At 31.7% G+C, this 15271-nt stretch overlaps 4 protein-coding genes across 4 annotated transcripts in view; 3 read left to right on the top strand and 1 right to left on the bottom strand.

Annotated features, from left to right (window-relative positions):
• The window catches only part of LOC104804984 (purple acid phosphatase 22-like), a 4578-nt gene extending 4319 nt beyond the window's left edge, over nt 1-259 (top strand). Inside the window, exon 7 of the mRNA XM_010529376.2 lies at nt 1-259. Coding sequence (XP_010527678.1) covers nt 1-23 — 23 coding nt within the window. The 3' untranslated portion in view covers nt 24-259.
• Nucleotides 260-475: 216 nt separating this feature from the next.
• LOC104804978 (zinc finger A20 and AN1 domain-containing stress-associated protein 4-like) lies at nt 476-1766 on the bottom strand. The gene is made up of 2 exons (XM_010529368.2): nt 1656-1766; nt 476-1366 (listed from the first exon to the last, which is right to left on the bottom strand). Exon 2 carries the CDS (start codon nt 1287-1289, stop codon nt 723-725), a length of 567 nt encoding a protein of 188 aa, XP_010527670.1. The 5' UTR covers nt 1290-1366; nt 1656-1766; the 3' UTR covers nt 476-722.
• Nucleotides 1767-4279: 2513 nt separating this feature from the next.
• Nucleotides 4280-4998, top strand: LOC104804968. Its single transcript, XM_010529358.1, has one exon. It carries the CDS (start codon nt 4338-4340, stop codon nt 4686-4688), a length of 351 nt encoding a protein of 116 aa, XP_010527660.1. The 5' UTR covers nt 4280-4337; the 3' UTR covers nt 4689-4998.
• A 3399-nt stretch (nt 4999-8397) lies between these two features.
• On the top strand, nt 8398-14236 carry LOC104804959 (probable purple acid phosphatase 20). The gene is made up of 6 exons (XM_010529350.1): nt 8398-8623; nt 11272-11569; nt 12369-12612; nt 13092-13422; nt 13527-13615; nt 13860-14236. Exons 1-6 carry the CDS (start codon nt 8486-8488, stop codon nt 14041-14043), a joined length of 1284 nt encoding a protein of 427 aa, XP_010527652.1. The 5' UTR covers nt 8398-8485; the 3' UTR covers nt 14044-14236.
• Nucleotides 14237-15271: the final 1035 nt, after the last annotated feature.

The following is a 15271-nucleotide window of genomic DNA, read 5'->3' as shown; positions in this document are numbered from 1 at the left end:
ATCGGAAGAAGGATGAACTCTAAATAATTGTTCGTATAGCGAAGGTACAATTTGTTTTGGAATCATAAGAATAAAAACAAAAATAAAAATCGAAAACCGGTTTTGGGTTAAATTTTGATTTTTTTTTACCAACTCTTGTATATGATGTTGGTGGTTAGTGCAAAAAACATTTCGTAATTTGAATGGCTTGTGATTTTTGTATTGAATTACTACATTTTGTAAAAAATATTCTTTATATAAAATATGCCATCTTTATTTATTTTTCATAAAGTTTCGAACTTTAATATTCAATACATCATTTTCAGATGATATAATGCCATATCCCAAAACCCTGAATCATACGTCTCTCCCACGTAGAGAGACTCGATCCAAACATAATTCATGGAAACTAAACTATATTGCCATCTAACGGTATTTTATAACGGTTTTGTGCAAAAGAATTCCATCCAATCAAATTTCTACACGTGGCACGATCTATTTTAAATGCACTTAATTAGAACTTAATGGTGCTTAATTAAAAAAAGGAAAATCATGGAAAAGATGAGGAAGCCGTCTTTCACCCGTGCCACTTGACACGTGTCTAGATGACATTACACATGATTTTACATATACATATATATAAACTATGATAAACGGCTGAGATTCACCGAGAAGAATCAATCATGGATTCCTCTGGCAACGCGGATTCAGAGGAGAAAAGTCAACGCGCCCAACGGCTGAGATCATATCTTGTTGAGCTTCGCGGCTTTGACCAGAGGGTTGGCTTTCGCGATCGCTTCACGGCCAATGGATTTGAAATCGAAGGAGCATCCATGGACCTCCGGGTACCTGTGGGTCCCGCAGAACGTCGTCCCGCACCGGCACTTGAACCCGGTCAACCCGACCCGTTTCCTGCACACCGAGCATCGGCTTGGCTGCGACGACGGTTGCTCCGCCGGAGATTTCACCGTCTTTACCTCCGTCGGTGGTGCCAGATCTACCTCAATCGTCGCGATCTCTAACCCTGCGGCGGCGGCGGCGCTGGAGGAAGCGGATTTCTCCGGTATGGGCGAGATCGTCAGCGAGGAGATCGATTCGATCGCCGAAGGCGGCGGTGAAGAGGCGGCGGAGGAGGGATGTGGTAGGGAGGTTTCAACGGTGGATTTCACGGCTTGTTGTTGTTGCTTTAGGCAGAGATCGCGGTAGCAGTTGGAGCAGAGATTCATGGTTGTGGAGCTGCCCAAGAAGCCGCAGTTGTTGACGCAGAGACGGTGGCCTTCAGGCGTTTGGCAACGATGTTCTTCCGCCATGATTTTTCCCAAGCGTTTACGTCAAATAGACCTCGGAGGAGGGAGTTGATGATTCAAATCAAGATCGTCGAAAAAATCTGGAAATGATCGGAAAAAGAAAAAAAAACGAGGAATAAGGTTACTACAATCTGCGGAATCGCAACAACAAAGGACGAAAATTGGTCGCCGAGAAAAACAAGAAACGCCTTAAAAACAAAGAAAACAATCGGATTTTCCTGCGTTTTCTCGGCAACCAAACGGAAGGTATGAACAGAAACCAGGAAAAAGGCTAACCAGAAGAAAGAGGAAGAGATCGAAAGGTTTAAAGAGGAAAAAAAAGAGAATAAGAGAGAAAAAAAAGGAGAGAGGGAGAGAGAGATTTGTTACCTGTTTTTGGAGAAGAAGATTCACAGAATTCCAAAACGATGAATCAGCAGACAGAGAAATATACGAAGAGAGAGGAAACAGCGGCGAAACAGGATCACACGGCATTATTATGGACCAGCCAGTGATGAAGAAAGCTAATAATTAATATTGCGATAATCATTTAATTTCATCCATTTGATTATTTTGTTTTTTGAATTTACTCTTTTGGTTCGTTCTGTAATTACATTGAATCTAATTTTATGGATTAGTTGGTGTTTAAATCTGTAATCTACATACTAATTGGCCATCTATATTTTAATTGCTTTTGTTATTACACATTGTAATATTGCATGCATTATGATGGTTGATAATATACCTAGATGGTTAAAGAATTCTTATATATAATGTCATAAAAGATTAGGTGAATGGGATATTTTTCCTAAATTACCTTTACATTGTAATTAGTGTTTTATGATATGTAACAATGGCTGTTACTGATCTTTAATTAATATAAATTTATATATTAATGATCTCTCATTAATATCAATTTATATATTTGGTTCGATATCAAAATATTTTTTCCTTATAAAAAAATATTATGAAATATTTTATGTTTTTACCAGAAATATATATATATATGTTTTTATATGTATGTATAAAGTTTTATAAGTGATCATTGAACCATTGCAAGGTCTTGGTTGATGGTGACCGCAAATTAAATTCTAAATTCACAAAAATATCTTACTAAAAATCATAAATTTATTGTAGGGAATACATTATTCGGCACGGCTATGTAAAAGTTTGTGGTACTTTTATTGAGATTTGATATAGTAATTTGTATATTCTATCTTCGTTTTAATTGCAAACCGGTACATAAATTTATATTTATTAGTGCACCGATTAAAAAACGATATTAGAAGCTCCGATGGAGATTAGAGGTGGATTTTTCGGTACGGTTTTTCCGAATAAAACATGATATCAATCTCAAATTGAACTGTTTAGAACGGTATTTTATTTTACAAAATCGAATTTTTTAAAATCGAATCAAATCGAATTTTTAAAAAAAATTAAATTACTGAAATTTAAAAAAAATATCTATATAAATATTGAAACCGAATTGAATCAAACCGAAACTGAAACCTAAGTAAACCAAATATAATATTATAATAGATCAGTGTATATTTTTATAGAATCAAAAAATCAAACCGAATGGAATCGAAACATATACCAAAATGAACATACTACCGGAGATGATGTGAGTCCAACCATTCATGTGGTCTCGTAGTTATCTTTATCTTATCCTTATATATATATATATATATATATATATATTATACACGTAATGATTATGAATCTTGTCGGCAACTGTCCCTGTTAATGGGTTTAATGGTTTTTTCAAGATAATTTAATTAATGTGATATGGTTTAATTTAATTCAATTTAATATAATAAGTTCATGTTATAACAATTTTAAAAACTAATATTTTGTTTAATGGAGTTAGCGATCCTATAGTAATTTGAAAAAAAATACGAATTGGTGTGTTTTTAGAAATTTAGTATAATTCGTGCATTTCTGTAAAAATTGGAAATATAGGTGTATATTTTAGTACGTTTTGTATAATTGGTATACTTTTCCCTTTAAGTTGATTTAAACACCATGCAAATGAATTAATTATTTTTTTTTATTTTTATACAAATTCTCGTTGTTGGAGGAGATTTTATTTTATTTTTTATTTTTATAAAATTAATTAATTAATTGATTAATTAGTTAAGTTGTAAGTTGCGTTCAATGTTACGGAATGATTCCCATTCAGATCCATTGAGAGCACACCACGCCGTCGTTTTATAAAAACGGCACACACTTTGGTCTTTTATTAACTTATTCTCGTTCCACATAATCTGATTTAAATTAATATATTGTATCTTGTAAAATTCGCCCACCTCCTTTATCTCAATTCAAATTATAATGTTTAAATAAAAATAAAATTAAAAGTATATAATATTCTCAAAACTAATTTTAATCTGGACCAGTTGGACTTTTGCAATTTTGTCTTTTTCCTTTGAAATTTCTGGGGAAAAAAATCACACATTCGGATTTAGCTTTTGCAAAGACAACAAAAAATTTAGTCAAACCTATATAGACCGACCCAATTTAATAAAAGCAGTTACACCAACTTTTTTTTCTTCTACATTACTAATTCCATCATCCCCAATTTCATATAATAAAAAAAAAGAAGAATTAAATCTTTCTATGCTATATGTGTTATTACTACACATAAATTTAAATTTGCAAAATATCTAAAAGTTTGATTAATTTACTTGTCTGCTAGCATAATATTACTCCAAAATATTAAAACCCTAACTTTTGAAATTTAAATTTAACTTTTAAAATATCTAGTAGTTTGATTAAATTAATGGCTGTATGATATATTTATAATTTCACAAATAATTTTCTTGTTAACCTAACTCAAAAAGAACCTGAAACAATAGTTCTACACCAACTCCAACAACTTAAACAGAAGGAACTCCCTTGTTATACGGTCGTTATCACAAGTTATACGTGAACCTATACATACATCAACATATAAATATATATATATATATATATATACACACACATGTTGTAATAAACCCAAGATATCAAAAACCCTCTAAGCAAAAAAAACAACTTTTTTTAACGTGTCGGGGAAAAGGGAGAGAAAGAATGGCTACGAGTTCTTCGGCATCAATGGCAATGGCGGAGAAGATTTCGTGGTACTCCGCCGTGTTCGCGGCAGTGATGCTGGTGATGAACTGCTGCGACGTGGCGGAGATCGAGACCGTTGATTTTCCCGACCAGACTCGATCACGGCCGTTGATGGAGGCGGGGAGTTCTTCTTCTTCTCGACCGTGCGACGAGATCTACGTGGTGAAAGAAGGAGAGACGTTGCAAACGATAAGTGAGAAGTGTGGAGATCCGTATATCGTGGAAGAGAACCCTCATATCCATGACCCTGATGATGTTTTTCCCGGTTTGGTTATCAAGATTACATCATTTAAACCCAAACTTCACTAGTTCAACCAATGAAACGAGGGCGCAAAACGTAGATTTTACCTTGAATTCGAATCTCAAGTTTAGAAAGGGAATGCATAATCTAAATCATATGACTGACTCCCGTCTCCGGATTAGTTTGAGTCTTGAGTTTTAGACATCGTGTGTAAATGGTTTAGTTCATGTTTGATTCAAGGGCTTTTAATTTGTGGTTTTAGGGTTGTCTTTTTTTATAAAAAAAAATCGGAAAAAGATCCGTATTTTTCTTTTGAATGTCTTGAAAAACAAAAACAAAGGAACTCCAGTTCCATAATTTACATGCATGTATGATGTATCCGTGTCTATTTATATACATAATGAGGTATATTTTTACCAAAAAACAATTCCCAGGAAAGAAAATTTGCGTTATTTGGGCTTGAAATTTTGGGCGTGAGTAACAAAACTTTAGTTCCATAACAAAATATTAATTGGGCTTGAAATTGGGCAAGAGTGACAATACTTTGGATCCATAACAAAATATTCAAGAACTTGTATTTCAAGGGCGAACATTATTAAATTTGGTATATATATTCCCCAGTTTAAAAATTGTTTCTAAACTAATATCCACAAAATAACAGTATTAGTTTGGCGTTTATGTATATGATTTAGTATTTTAATTTATGCCACGTCATATGACATATGTATGCCACATAATAAACATCAATAAATCAGCAAACCGAATTATATAAAATGGTGCCGATTTTTTCAAACCAATTTGATTGAAATTGATTAATATAAAAAAAAACCCTAAAAACTAAAAAAAAAAAAACTGGATTCGTGATCATTCCATCGATTTCTCTCGTTCGCGATTGATTCCTCCTCATATCGCCGGCAGTGAACCATATCGATCCTGTTTTTTCTTTTTGTTTTAAGGGTTTTTTTTGTTGTTGTTGTTATTCTTTTATATTAGTCAATTTCAGTTAAAATTGGTTTAAAATTTCGGAACATATGAAGCGATTTCAAATTACCGAGTTCAACCGGTAAAATAGAAACACAAAACGTATGTTCCACTTCGAGTTCGAGTTTCAAATTGGGGAGACGAGCGTAATTCCAATCATAGAGTTGTTCACGGTTTTGGGATTAATTTAGGCCTCGGTTCAGACATCCGGTTACTAAAAAACGATTTCAAATCATTTGGTTTGCTGATTTGTCTATTACGTGGCATCATACACATGTCATGTATTGGCATAAATTAGAATGTCAGGACATATACAGTTAACTTAACTGCAAACTAACATCATTATTTGATGGGTATTAATTTGGAAGCAATTTCTAAATCGTGGAATATGTATACCAAAATTTTAATTGGGAATTTTTAAATTTCTTTTTCATTTAGGTTTTCAATGGCATGTGAACGAAAAAACGTGTTGGCGTTATCAAAATGTGGAAATATATAAACAATTGTTTTTAAAAAAAAAAAGGTATATATTTTGATGATTATTCGATTGGCATTTCCTATTAAAAAAAAGGATAAATTAATATTTGTATCCCAGTAAATAAATCTTTTAAAATTATCTACTTCCTAATAGAACAAAATTTCATGAACTATATTGTATAACGGAATCTTTTAAATAAAATATTTTCCCAACACTTATACTTGATATATATCGGAGATTCTGATACGAAATAGATGTCAAGATTAACTCGTCATGACATTTCATAACGTTAAAAACATTGCTTTGAATTGTCAAATATTGTTATTACACGAGCCAAACGTGTTCTTATATAATCTATTGAACTTCCTCATTTTTCAAATTACGTATATGACAGAGTAACTGTATCGTACGATAATAAGTAGTAAGCAATTCGAGAACTACTTCACACCATTATTAATAATACAAATTTTAATGCGTCTGAAATTGGTCCCCATGCACTTTGTTATTTTTTTTTTGTAATATATATTCATCAATTGATTTTGATTAATAATGTTTAAGTTCATGGCTTTAAACTGTCATTAGGGCTGCTAAATGTATGTATGTATGTATGTATGTATGTATGTATGTATGTATGTATGTATGTATGTATGTATGTATGTATGTATGTATGTATGTATGTATGTATGTATGTATGTATGTATGTATGTATGTATGTATGTATGTATGTATGTATGTATGTATGTATGTATGTATGTATGTATGTATGTATGTATGTATGTATGTATGTATGTATGTATGTATGTATGTATGTATGTATGTATGTATGTATGTATGTATGTATGTATGTATGTATGTATGTATGTATGTATGTATGTATGTATGTATGTATGTATGTATGTATGTATGTATGTATGTATGTATGTATGTATGTATGTATGTATGTATGTATGTATGTATGTATGTATGTATGTATGTATGTATGTATGTATGTATGTATGTATGTATGTATGTATGTATGTATGTATGTATGTATGTATGTATGTATGTATGTATGTATGTATGTATGTATGTATGTATGTATGTATGTATGTATGTATGTATGTATGTATGTATGTATGTATGTATGTATGTATGTATGTATGTATGTATGTATGTATGTATGTATGTATGTATGTATGTATGTATGTATGTATGTATGTATGTATGTATGTATGTATGTATGTATGTATGTATGTATGTATGTATGTATGTATGTATGTATGTATGCGAAAAACTTGGATGATAAAAAAGGACAGATTTGGGTAAAAGAAGTTCAAGGGAAACTAAATCCAGTGCATTATTGGCTCTAAGTAATTAATTTGGTTGTAATTAAGGAACGATATAATTCTCATTTTGGTGTTCCCAATTCATTGAATCAGATTTCTTTTTAACCAAAATAAAATAAAAAATTAGAGTAAATTTTTTAAAAATAATCTCAACTATATTTTATACTATCAAGAATAACATCATTATATTTTTAAAATATATATTACCTCTTATATCATTATTTTTTTAAAATAATTTTTATTCTACAAGAAGTCTCTCCTTTTTTATATATATATATTTCATATCTTTAGTAAATATTTTTATACCTAGTGTCTGTGATTTGCAAAGTTTCTAATGAAGTTCATAATTTTTTTTATGACAGTGACATTTTTTTTAATTCATCGGTAAATACAATTTAAAATTGTTCAGGGTAATCTGGATATTTTTTTTTTAAAAAAAGTTATAATTTGCGAACGTCAACTCTCCTTTTTGTAAATACACATATTGTTTAGCATATTTTGTAAATAACACATAAAAAATTATCTAATTATAAAAAATACAGAAGAATTCAAGTGAGACTATATACTATTTTAACTTGTATTTTTTAAGATCTGTTTCTATCTATGATATATCCATACAAACAAATGTATCTACATAATTTATGTATATATATATATATGTACGTACGTACGATTGATTTTGTATGTATATATATATATATGCGTAAATATATGTTGCCATATGTGAGTATATTCACAATAAATTATATACATATAAGAATTTTGAGTTTTAAATGGCATGGCAATTTGATGACAATTTGATGTGGTAAAATGTGCTCACATTTGTACGTCACTCTTACATTTTTTTTAAAATGGGATTTTACCTTTTTTGTTTTTATATACACATACTTTATTTTTCTAGTTTTACTGTTTTCGCATCAACTGGTATCGCTAATATATAAATTTTCCTTTTTGATGGATTATTATTATTTTCTAGTTAACATTTTATAAATTCCCAGAAGAAACCCCTCGTCTCTCATCACTCACAACATCTCTCTCGCCCTCTCTCTCTAGATCTCTCTCCCTCTCTCTCTCCGGGAAAATGGCAAAGTTGTGGATGATTCCGGCGATGGTGGCGATGATGTTCGCCGGGAATGTCTTATCATATGATCGGCCCGCCGCCCGGAAAATGATCTACGCTCCATCACTGAATGATCAAGATCCTACGTTCCCCGAACAGGTCCGTACTCATTCAATGCAACGATTTTCATCTCTTTTTCATCCTTATAATTTTTTCCATTCCATTTTATTTTTATTTTCATTTCGCTCAACGACGGTTTCTGCACGACAAATTACATGATATGTTCAAAAGAAAACTCTTTTTTCATCAAGGTTTATAAAAAATTCCTTCGTTTTTTCTGGGTTTCTTTATTTTCCTTTTTTTTTTGGGTAAATATACTTATTTTTAATATCATTTTAATTTTATAGACGTTTTAATAGACGAATAATCACCTGTACAATAAAATCTTAAAATGGCTGAAAACAAGGATGCTTGCTAAATTACCGGCCAAAATCCACTATTGTCGCTTTCCATTAAAACGTTCGTTTATAATTTTAAAATTTTTAATTACAGAAAAATATAGATATATATGTAATAATTATCATTTTTGATAAATATGTAATAAATTTTTTTTTGATGAAGAAATATGTAATAATTTTACTAAACCTGGGAGGTATATTTGATTAAGGAGTTGGGTAAAATAAAGGAGAGAGAGAGAGAAAGAGGTTGAAGTTAGAAAATAAATTTAGGTTGCAAAACACTAAACTTTTTATATGCTAATTAACATGCAGTCTCTCGAGATCAAGCGTATATTTATTTGATTTTCCAATTTAATGAAATAAAAATAAAAACTGGTCGGTGCCAAAATCTGGGTTGAGGGTGTCACGGAATGACACGTGGTTTTGTCAAATAAAGCCACGTGTCGCCGGCACGGCAAGTCAACCCTTCTTCTCCCAACCTTTGTCCCTCCGTTAGGTCCTCGTTAACGGTTTCTTGTGTTTCCGTCTTTTACTTTTACCTTGAAAAGAAACCGTCAGTTTATTTCTGTTTTAAATTGTGTTTAATTTACTTTCATATTTTTCTTTCAATTTTTTTTTCTGAAAGTAATAGATATTATGTTTGTTTAAAGAAATCTATACTTAATTATACGTATAAAATATTCATAGTCAGATTCAATTGGAGAAATTATGTTTACAGTTGAAATTGTATGAGATGGAACAATTATGGAAAAAAATCCAATCCAATTTCCAAAATGTTATATTTTTTTAGGCACTATCCGATTTTCATTCTATAAAAACGCACATTACTCATTTGGTTAAAATCCTGTATTGTAAGGAAGAATTAGGAAACAAATATATCGATTCTTTTATTACATATGAATACATTAAATATATAATATTTTTATATAGATACATAAATTCTTAACTATTATTGAATTTTTATTTCTAAATAACTTCCGTTGAAATATATCTATTTTTTTAATCAAAACTTATAATTTTTTATTACCATTAGTTTTAAATATAAATATTCTAACTATATATATGTGTGTGTATATATATTAGTGATGTCAAAATGAGCCAGGCTCGCGAGCTGGTTCGCGGTTGGCTCGTTTTTTATCGAGCTGGGCTAAAAAAATAAAAGACCAAATAAAAACGGGCCGAACGAGCCTAAAAACGGGACGAACGAGTCAGCTCGCGACGAGTCCGAGTCCATCCGGGCTAGCTCGGTCGGCTCGCGAACTGACATTAAAAAAATATTAGGGTTTCATACTTTAATTTCTTCACTTCTTATGTTTATATAGCAAATTAAAATTCATGATATGTTGATGTTGGTGTATATTTTTTGTTATATTTTGATAAATATGTAATAAATTTTTTTTGATGAAGAAATATGTAATAATTTTACTAAACTTGGGAGGTATATTTGGTTAAGGAGTTGGGTAATAAAGTTAGAAAATAAATTTAGGTTGCAAAACACTAAACTTTTTATATGCTAATTAACATGCAGTCTCTCGAGATCAAGCGTATATTTATTTGATTTTCCAATTTAATGAAATAAAAATAAAAACTAGTCGGTACCAAAATCTGGGTTGAGGGTGTCACGGAATGACACGTGGTTTTGTCCAAATGAAGCCACGTGTCGCCGGCACGGCAAGTCAACCCTTCTTCTCCCAACCTTTGTCCCTCCGTTAGGTCCTCGTTAACGGTTTCTTGTCTTTCCGTCTTTTACTTTGACAAGAAACCGTTAGTTTACTTTTGTTTTAAATTGTGTTTAATTTACTTTCATATTTTTCTTTCAATTTTTTTCTGAAAGTAATAGATATTATGTTTGTTTAAAGAAATCTATAATTAATTATACGTATAAAATATTCATAGTCAGATTCAATTGGAGAAATTATGTTTACAGTTGAAATTGTATGAGATGGAACAATTATGAAAAAAAATCCAATCCAATTTCCAAAATGTTATATTTTTTTAGGCACTATCCGATTTTCATTCTATAAAAATGCACATTACTCATTTGGTTAAAATCCTGTATTGTAAGAAAGAATTAGGAAACAAATATATCGATTCTTTTATTACACATGAATACATTAAATATATAATATTTTTATATAGATACATAAATTCTTAACTATTATTGAATTTTTATTTCTAAATAACTTCCGTTGAAATATATCTATTTTTTTAATCTAAACTTATAATTTTTTATTACCATTAGTTTTAAATATAAATATTCTAACTATATGTGTGTGTGTGTGTATATATATATATATATATATATATGAGTTTTTATACTCATTTTTTTATTTGAATTTGAATTTAAAGGTCCACATATCACTGGTTGGGCCGGACAAAATGAGAATATCATGGATCACAGAGGACGAGACCCCCGCTGTTGTGGTCTACGGCACAACCTCAGGGAAATACGAAGCTTCTGCCACCGGAACGACGTCGTCGTACAAATACACTTGGTTTTATAAATCGGGTCAAATCCACAATGCTGTGATAGGCCCATTAGAGCCCAATAAGGTTTACTATTACAAATGTGGAGGCCCAGATTCGGCCCAAGAGTTCAGCCTTAAGACCCCTCCCTCCAACCTCCCCATCAAGTTCGCTGTCTCAGGTACCGTACACAACCTTTTTTTTTATATATTTACAGCACAATATATATACATATATATATATATATACGATATCTAAGATTATTATTAACAAATAAAACAATAAAAATAAGGGAAAATCCAAAAAAAAACACTGAACTTTACAATTTTGACAAAAAAAATATTGAACTTTTTATTTTATCAAATAAACATTAAACTTTTTAAGTTTGACAAAATAAACACTTAATTCTTCTACGGTTATCAAAATGAACAAAATGAATGACGTGGCCCAATGAGACGCAAACACGTCAGATTATTTTATTTAATTTTTTTTACAATCGAAAAAAGTTCATGTATTTTTTTGAATCATTAAAAAAGTTCAGTGTTTTTTTATAATCGCAGAAAAGTTTTTGTATTTTTTGGATCATTTAAAAAGTTCAGTATTTTTTTAGATTTGTTTAAAAATTTTAATGTTTATTTGACAAAAAATAAAGTTCAGTGTTTTTTTTGTCAAAATTGTAAAGTTCAGTGTTTTTTTTTTATTTTCCCTAAAAATAAATACTAATTTTGTACCGTATCCATGCTAAAATTAGACTAATGACTTTTATTTTTATCATATAGTATTGAATCTATTGATAGTACCCAATAATAAAATTTTCTAAATATACCGCCATATTATATTATATTTAGTACCAAACTAATATCTTCTATTTTTTTTTTGTGATTGTATTATTAATGAATCCGATAATCATTTTTTCTTCGATCCGCTTTTATATATAACGTAATTTTTTTGTTTTTTTTATATAAATAAAAAAATGGAAGGTGACTTGGGGCAAACGGAGTGGACGATGACAACGTTGGACCACATATCGAAATCGAACTATGATGTGTTCATATTGCCCGGAGATTTAGCGTACGCTGACTTCCGCCAGCCGTTATGGGACTCGTTCGGTCGTCTGGTGCAGCCACTGGCTAGCCAACGGCCCTGGATGGTCACTCAGGGCAACCACGAGGTCGAGAAACTTCCCATTGTCCACAACGAGCCTTTCACCGCTTACAACGCCAGGTTTCCCGCCCTTTTCTTTTTATATTCTTGTTTGATTTATTCGAATAAGATGTGAATTTTTCGCCCGTTAAGAGTTAGATTTTTTTTTTGGTAACGGTGATTTCTCATATAACCTAAATTCTTTGGTTGCGGAACCAATCTTGCTTCGGCCATGGATGAGATGTTCTACCCGAGTTTTCCGGTGTATCCGCCCTCGTCTCCTTGCCCCTCAGGTTTCTCGGTCAGTTACCGGATCTCAGCCTAATGGGACTCAGTTTTATCCCCCTCACGGCTCGGGTTACCAACAAGGGTAACTGCCCGATGAAACCCGATCTCGAAACCGAGGCTCGGGTTTGTAGACACCACGCGGACGGCATGATACTTGGCACGAATCGAGTTTCCGAATTCCGGGTATCTACGGGACGGATACCCGTATATCCTGCAGGCTCGACCTAAACTTGAATATACACTTAGATAACAAAAAAAATTGTACATTGCAGGTGGATCATGCCCTACGAAGAGAGCGGATCGACCTCGAACTTGTACTATTCCTTCAATGTGGCCGGGGTCCATGTGATAATGTTGGGTTCATACACCGATTTCGGACCGACATCGGATCAATACAAATGGTTAGAGAACGATATCAAGAAAATCGATAGAAAGATCACGCCGTGGGTGGTGGCCGTGGTGCACGCACCTTGGTACAGTTCCAACAAGGCACATCTAGGAGAAGACGAGAGCGTTAAGATGAAAGAAGACATGGAAACAATGCTGTACCAAGCTCGTGTAGATTTGGTCTTCGCAGGACATGTCCATGCCTACGAACGTTTCGTAAGTCCCTCTTCCTTATCCCTCTTTTTGAACCAGAGGGTTCGGTTTTTTTTTTTAAACAGAAAAATATAATAATATATATCCTCTTATATATATATTGATAGAGCCGGGTGTATCAAGATAAGTTCGACAAATGCGGTCCGATGTATATTACCATAGGGGACGGTGGAAATCTCGAAGGCCTAGCTAGCAAGTAAGTTCCTGTCATGAAATTATGTCGTAATCTATTGCGAATTATAGGGAGATATATATGGAGAGTTATTTATTGTGGAATTATATTTGTAATATATATTGGAATATAGTTTCTTAACAGATAACTCTCCACATAACTCCTTATATTTTCCAATATAATTCATATGAATCTTTTGGGGATATGATTTTTCCATTAGAAATTGGGAAAACCTCTTAAATAATTTCAATTGTTGTGATACGGATAGGTACATAGATCCGAAACCGGAGATATCGTTGTTCAGAGAGGCTAGCTTCGGACACGGTCAGCTCGAGTTCGTGAACGGAACTCATGCCGTATGGAAATGGCAAAGGAACGACGACGATATATCGGTTCAAGGCGACTCGGTTTGGTTAATCAACCTCGCATCAGACCCGGCTTGTTCAGCTTAAACCGGACCGGTCTGGATTCACATGAGAAATTAATTATTGTTCTAATAATCTTTAGCTGCATAGTTTGTTTTGCAAATAATTAAGTGTAATCTTAATTAAGCATTGAAATAATTAGATGTTGCACATCTGTTGTTAAGTTGTATGCATTAGTGTAATCTCTCTCTCTCTCTCTTTCTAAAACACCCTTAATCCGCTCGGAGTTGTTCCTTCTCATATCATATCGTTGAAACCTTCTCCTCGAGGTAGAGGCTTCACATGAGCTCAGTATCTTTAGGGGAAAACAAGTTAGTATGGTGGATGAGTTAAAGGGGCAATTGTAATGAGACAAAGAAAATTAAGAGTGTTTATATATATATAGTTAATTAGAGGGATAATTGTAAATAAAAACAGGAATAAGATAAAGATACTATCTTTTTGCCCCAACCATAATATTATTTTAAATTTCATGATTTTAATGGTAGAAAAAAAATAAATTAAAATGATATTCTATTAACTTTTAAATTATAACTAAATCCAAAACATGGTAGCTAATACAATTGCAGCTATCGAATTTTTCACACCGGTTGGTTATCAAAGGTAGAGCTACTTTTTTTTCCAACAAAAAATAACAGCTAGACTTTAAATAAAAATGAATATGAGGGTTTTGAATATTGATACAAAATATGGGGATACATGTGGAGTATTTGAAAATTTTAAAGAACCTTTTCGTATCTTTTGGTACTAAGATTTGCAATCGAATCTTATACCCGTATATGTTGGATATCTAAATTTGGATAGAAAAATTATCTTCAAAACATCCAAACCTGAATTTTGTAAAAATATTAAAGTAAACTTTGTAGTTTTAAAAAATTAAAATTAAAATAATTTTGTAATTTTAAGAAGGATGAATAAAGTACCATAATTTTAAAAATATAGAGAGTATTTTTATAATTGTATTAGATATCAGTGAATATTAAATAAATATTATAAAATATTTTATATTTATATTATAGTGTAAATTTAGCAAAGAAAAAAAATTAAATCCTTTTATCTTAATTTACAAATCTACACTCAAATTTAAATATTCAAAGATCAATTAAATTTCGGCCAATTTTACGCCTAAAATTCCAAAATTTCTCACAGATAGTTGTAGATTCGGTCAGACCGTTCCACTAGCCACCTTCCCCACCCAACTCCACATCGCCATTAAAATCCCTCACCTATATATACACACACGCACGCACAAGCA

This window comes from Tarenaya hassleriana, unplaced genomic scaffold, assembly GCF_000463585.1.
Source record: "Tarenaya hassleriana unplaced genomic scaffold, ASM46358v1 Cleome1, whole genome shotgun sequence".
Taxonomy (NCBI): domain Eukaryota; kingdom Viridiplantae; phylum Streptophyta; class Magnoliopsida; order Brassicales; family Cleomaceae; genus Tarenaya; species Tarenaya hassleriana.
Note: the sequence above shows the minus strand (reverse complement) of the source record. Positions and strands in the feature narration are given on the sequence as shown.

Coding starts and splice junctions, on each gene's coding strand:
- LOC104804959 (XM_010529350.1), top strand. CDS start 8,486: ATGGCAAAGTTGTGGATGATTCCGGCGATGGTGGCGATGATGTTCGCC. Junction 12,613..13,091: donor TTCACCGCTTACAACGCCAG/GTTTCCCGCCCT, acceptor TGTACATTGCAG/GTGGATCATGCCCTACGAAG. Junction 13,423..13,526: donor TCCATGCCTACGAACGTTTC/GTAAGTCCCTCT, acceptor ATATATTGATAG/AGCCGGGTGTATCAAGATAA.
- LOC104804978 (XM_010529368.2), bottom strand. CDS start 1,289: ATGGCGGAAGAACATCGTTGCCAAACGCCTGAAGGCCACCGTCTCTGC.
- LOC104804968 (XM_010529358.1), top strand. CDS start 4,338: ATGGCTACGAGTTCTTCGGCATCAATGGCAATGGCGGAGAAGATTTCG.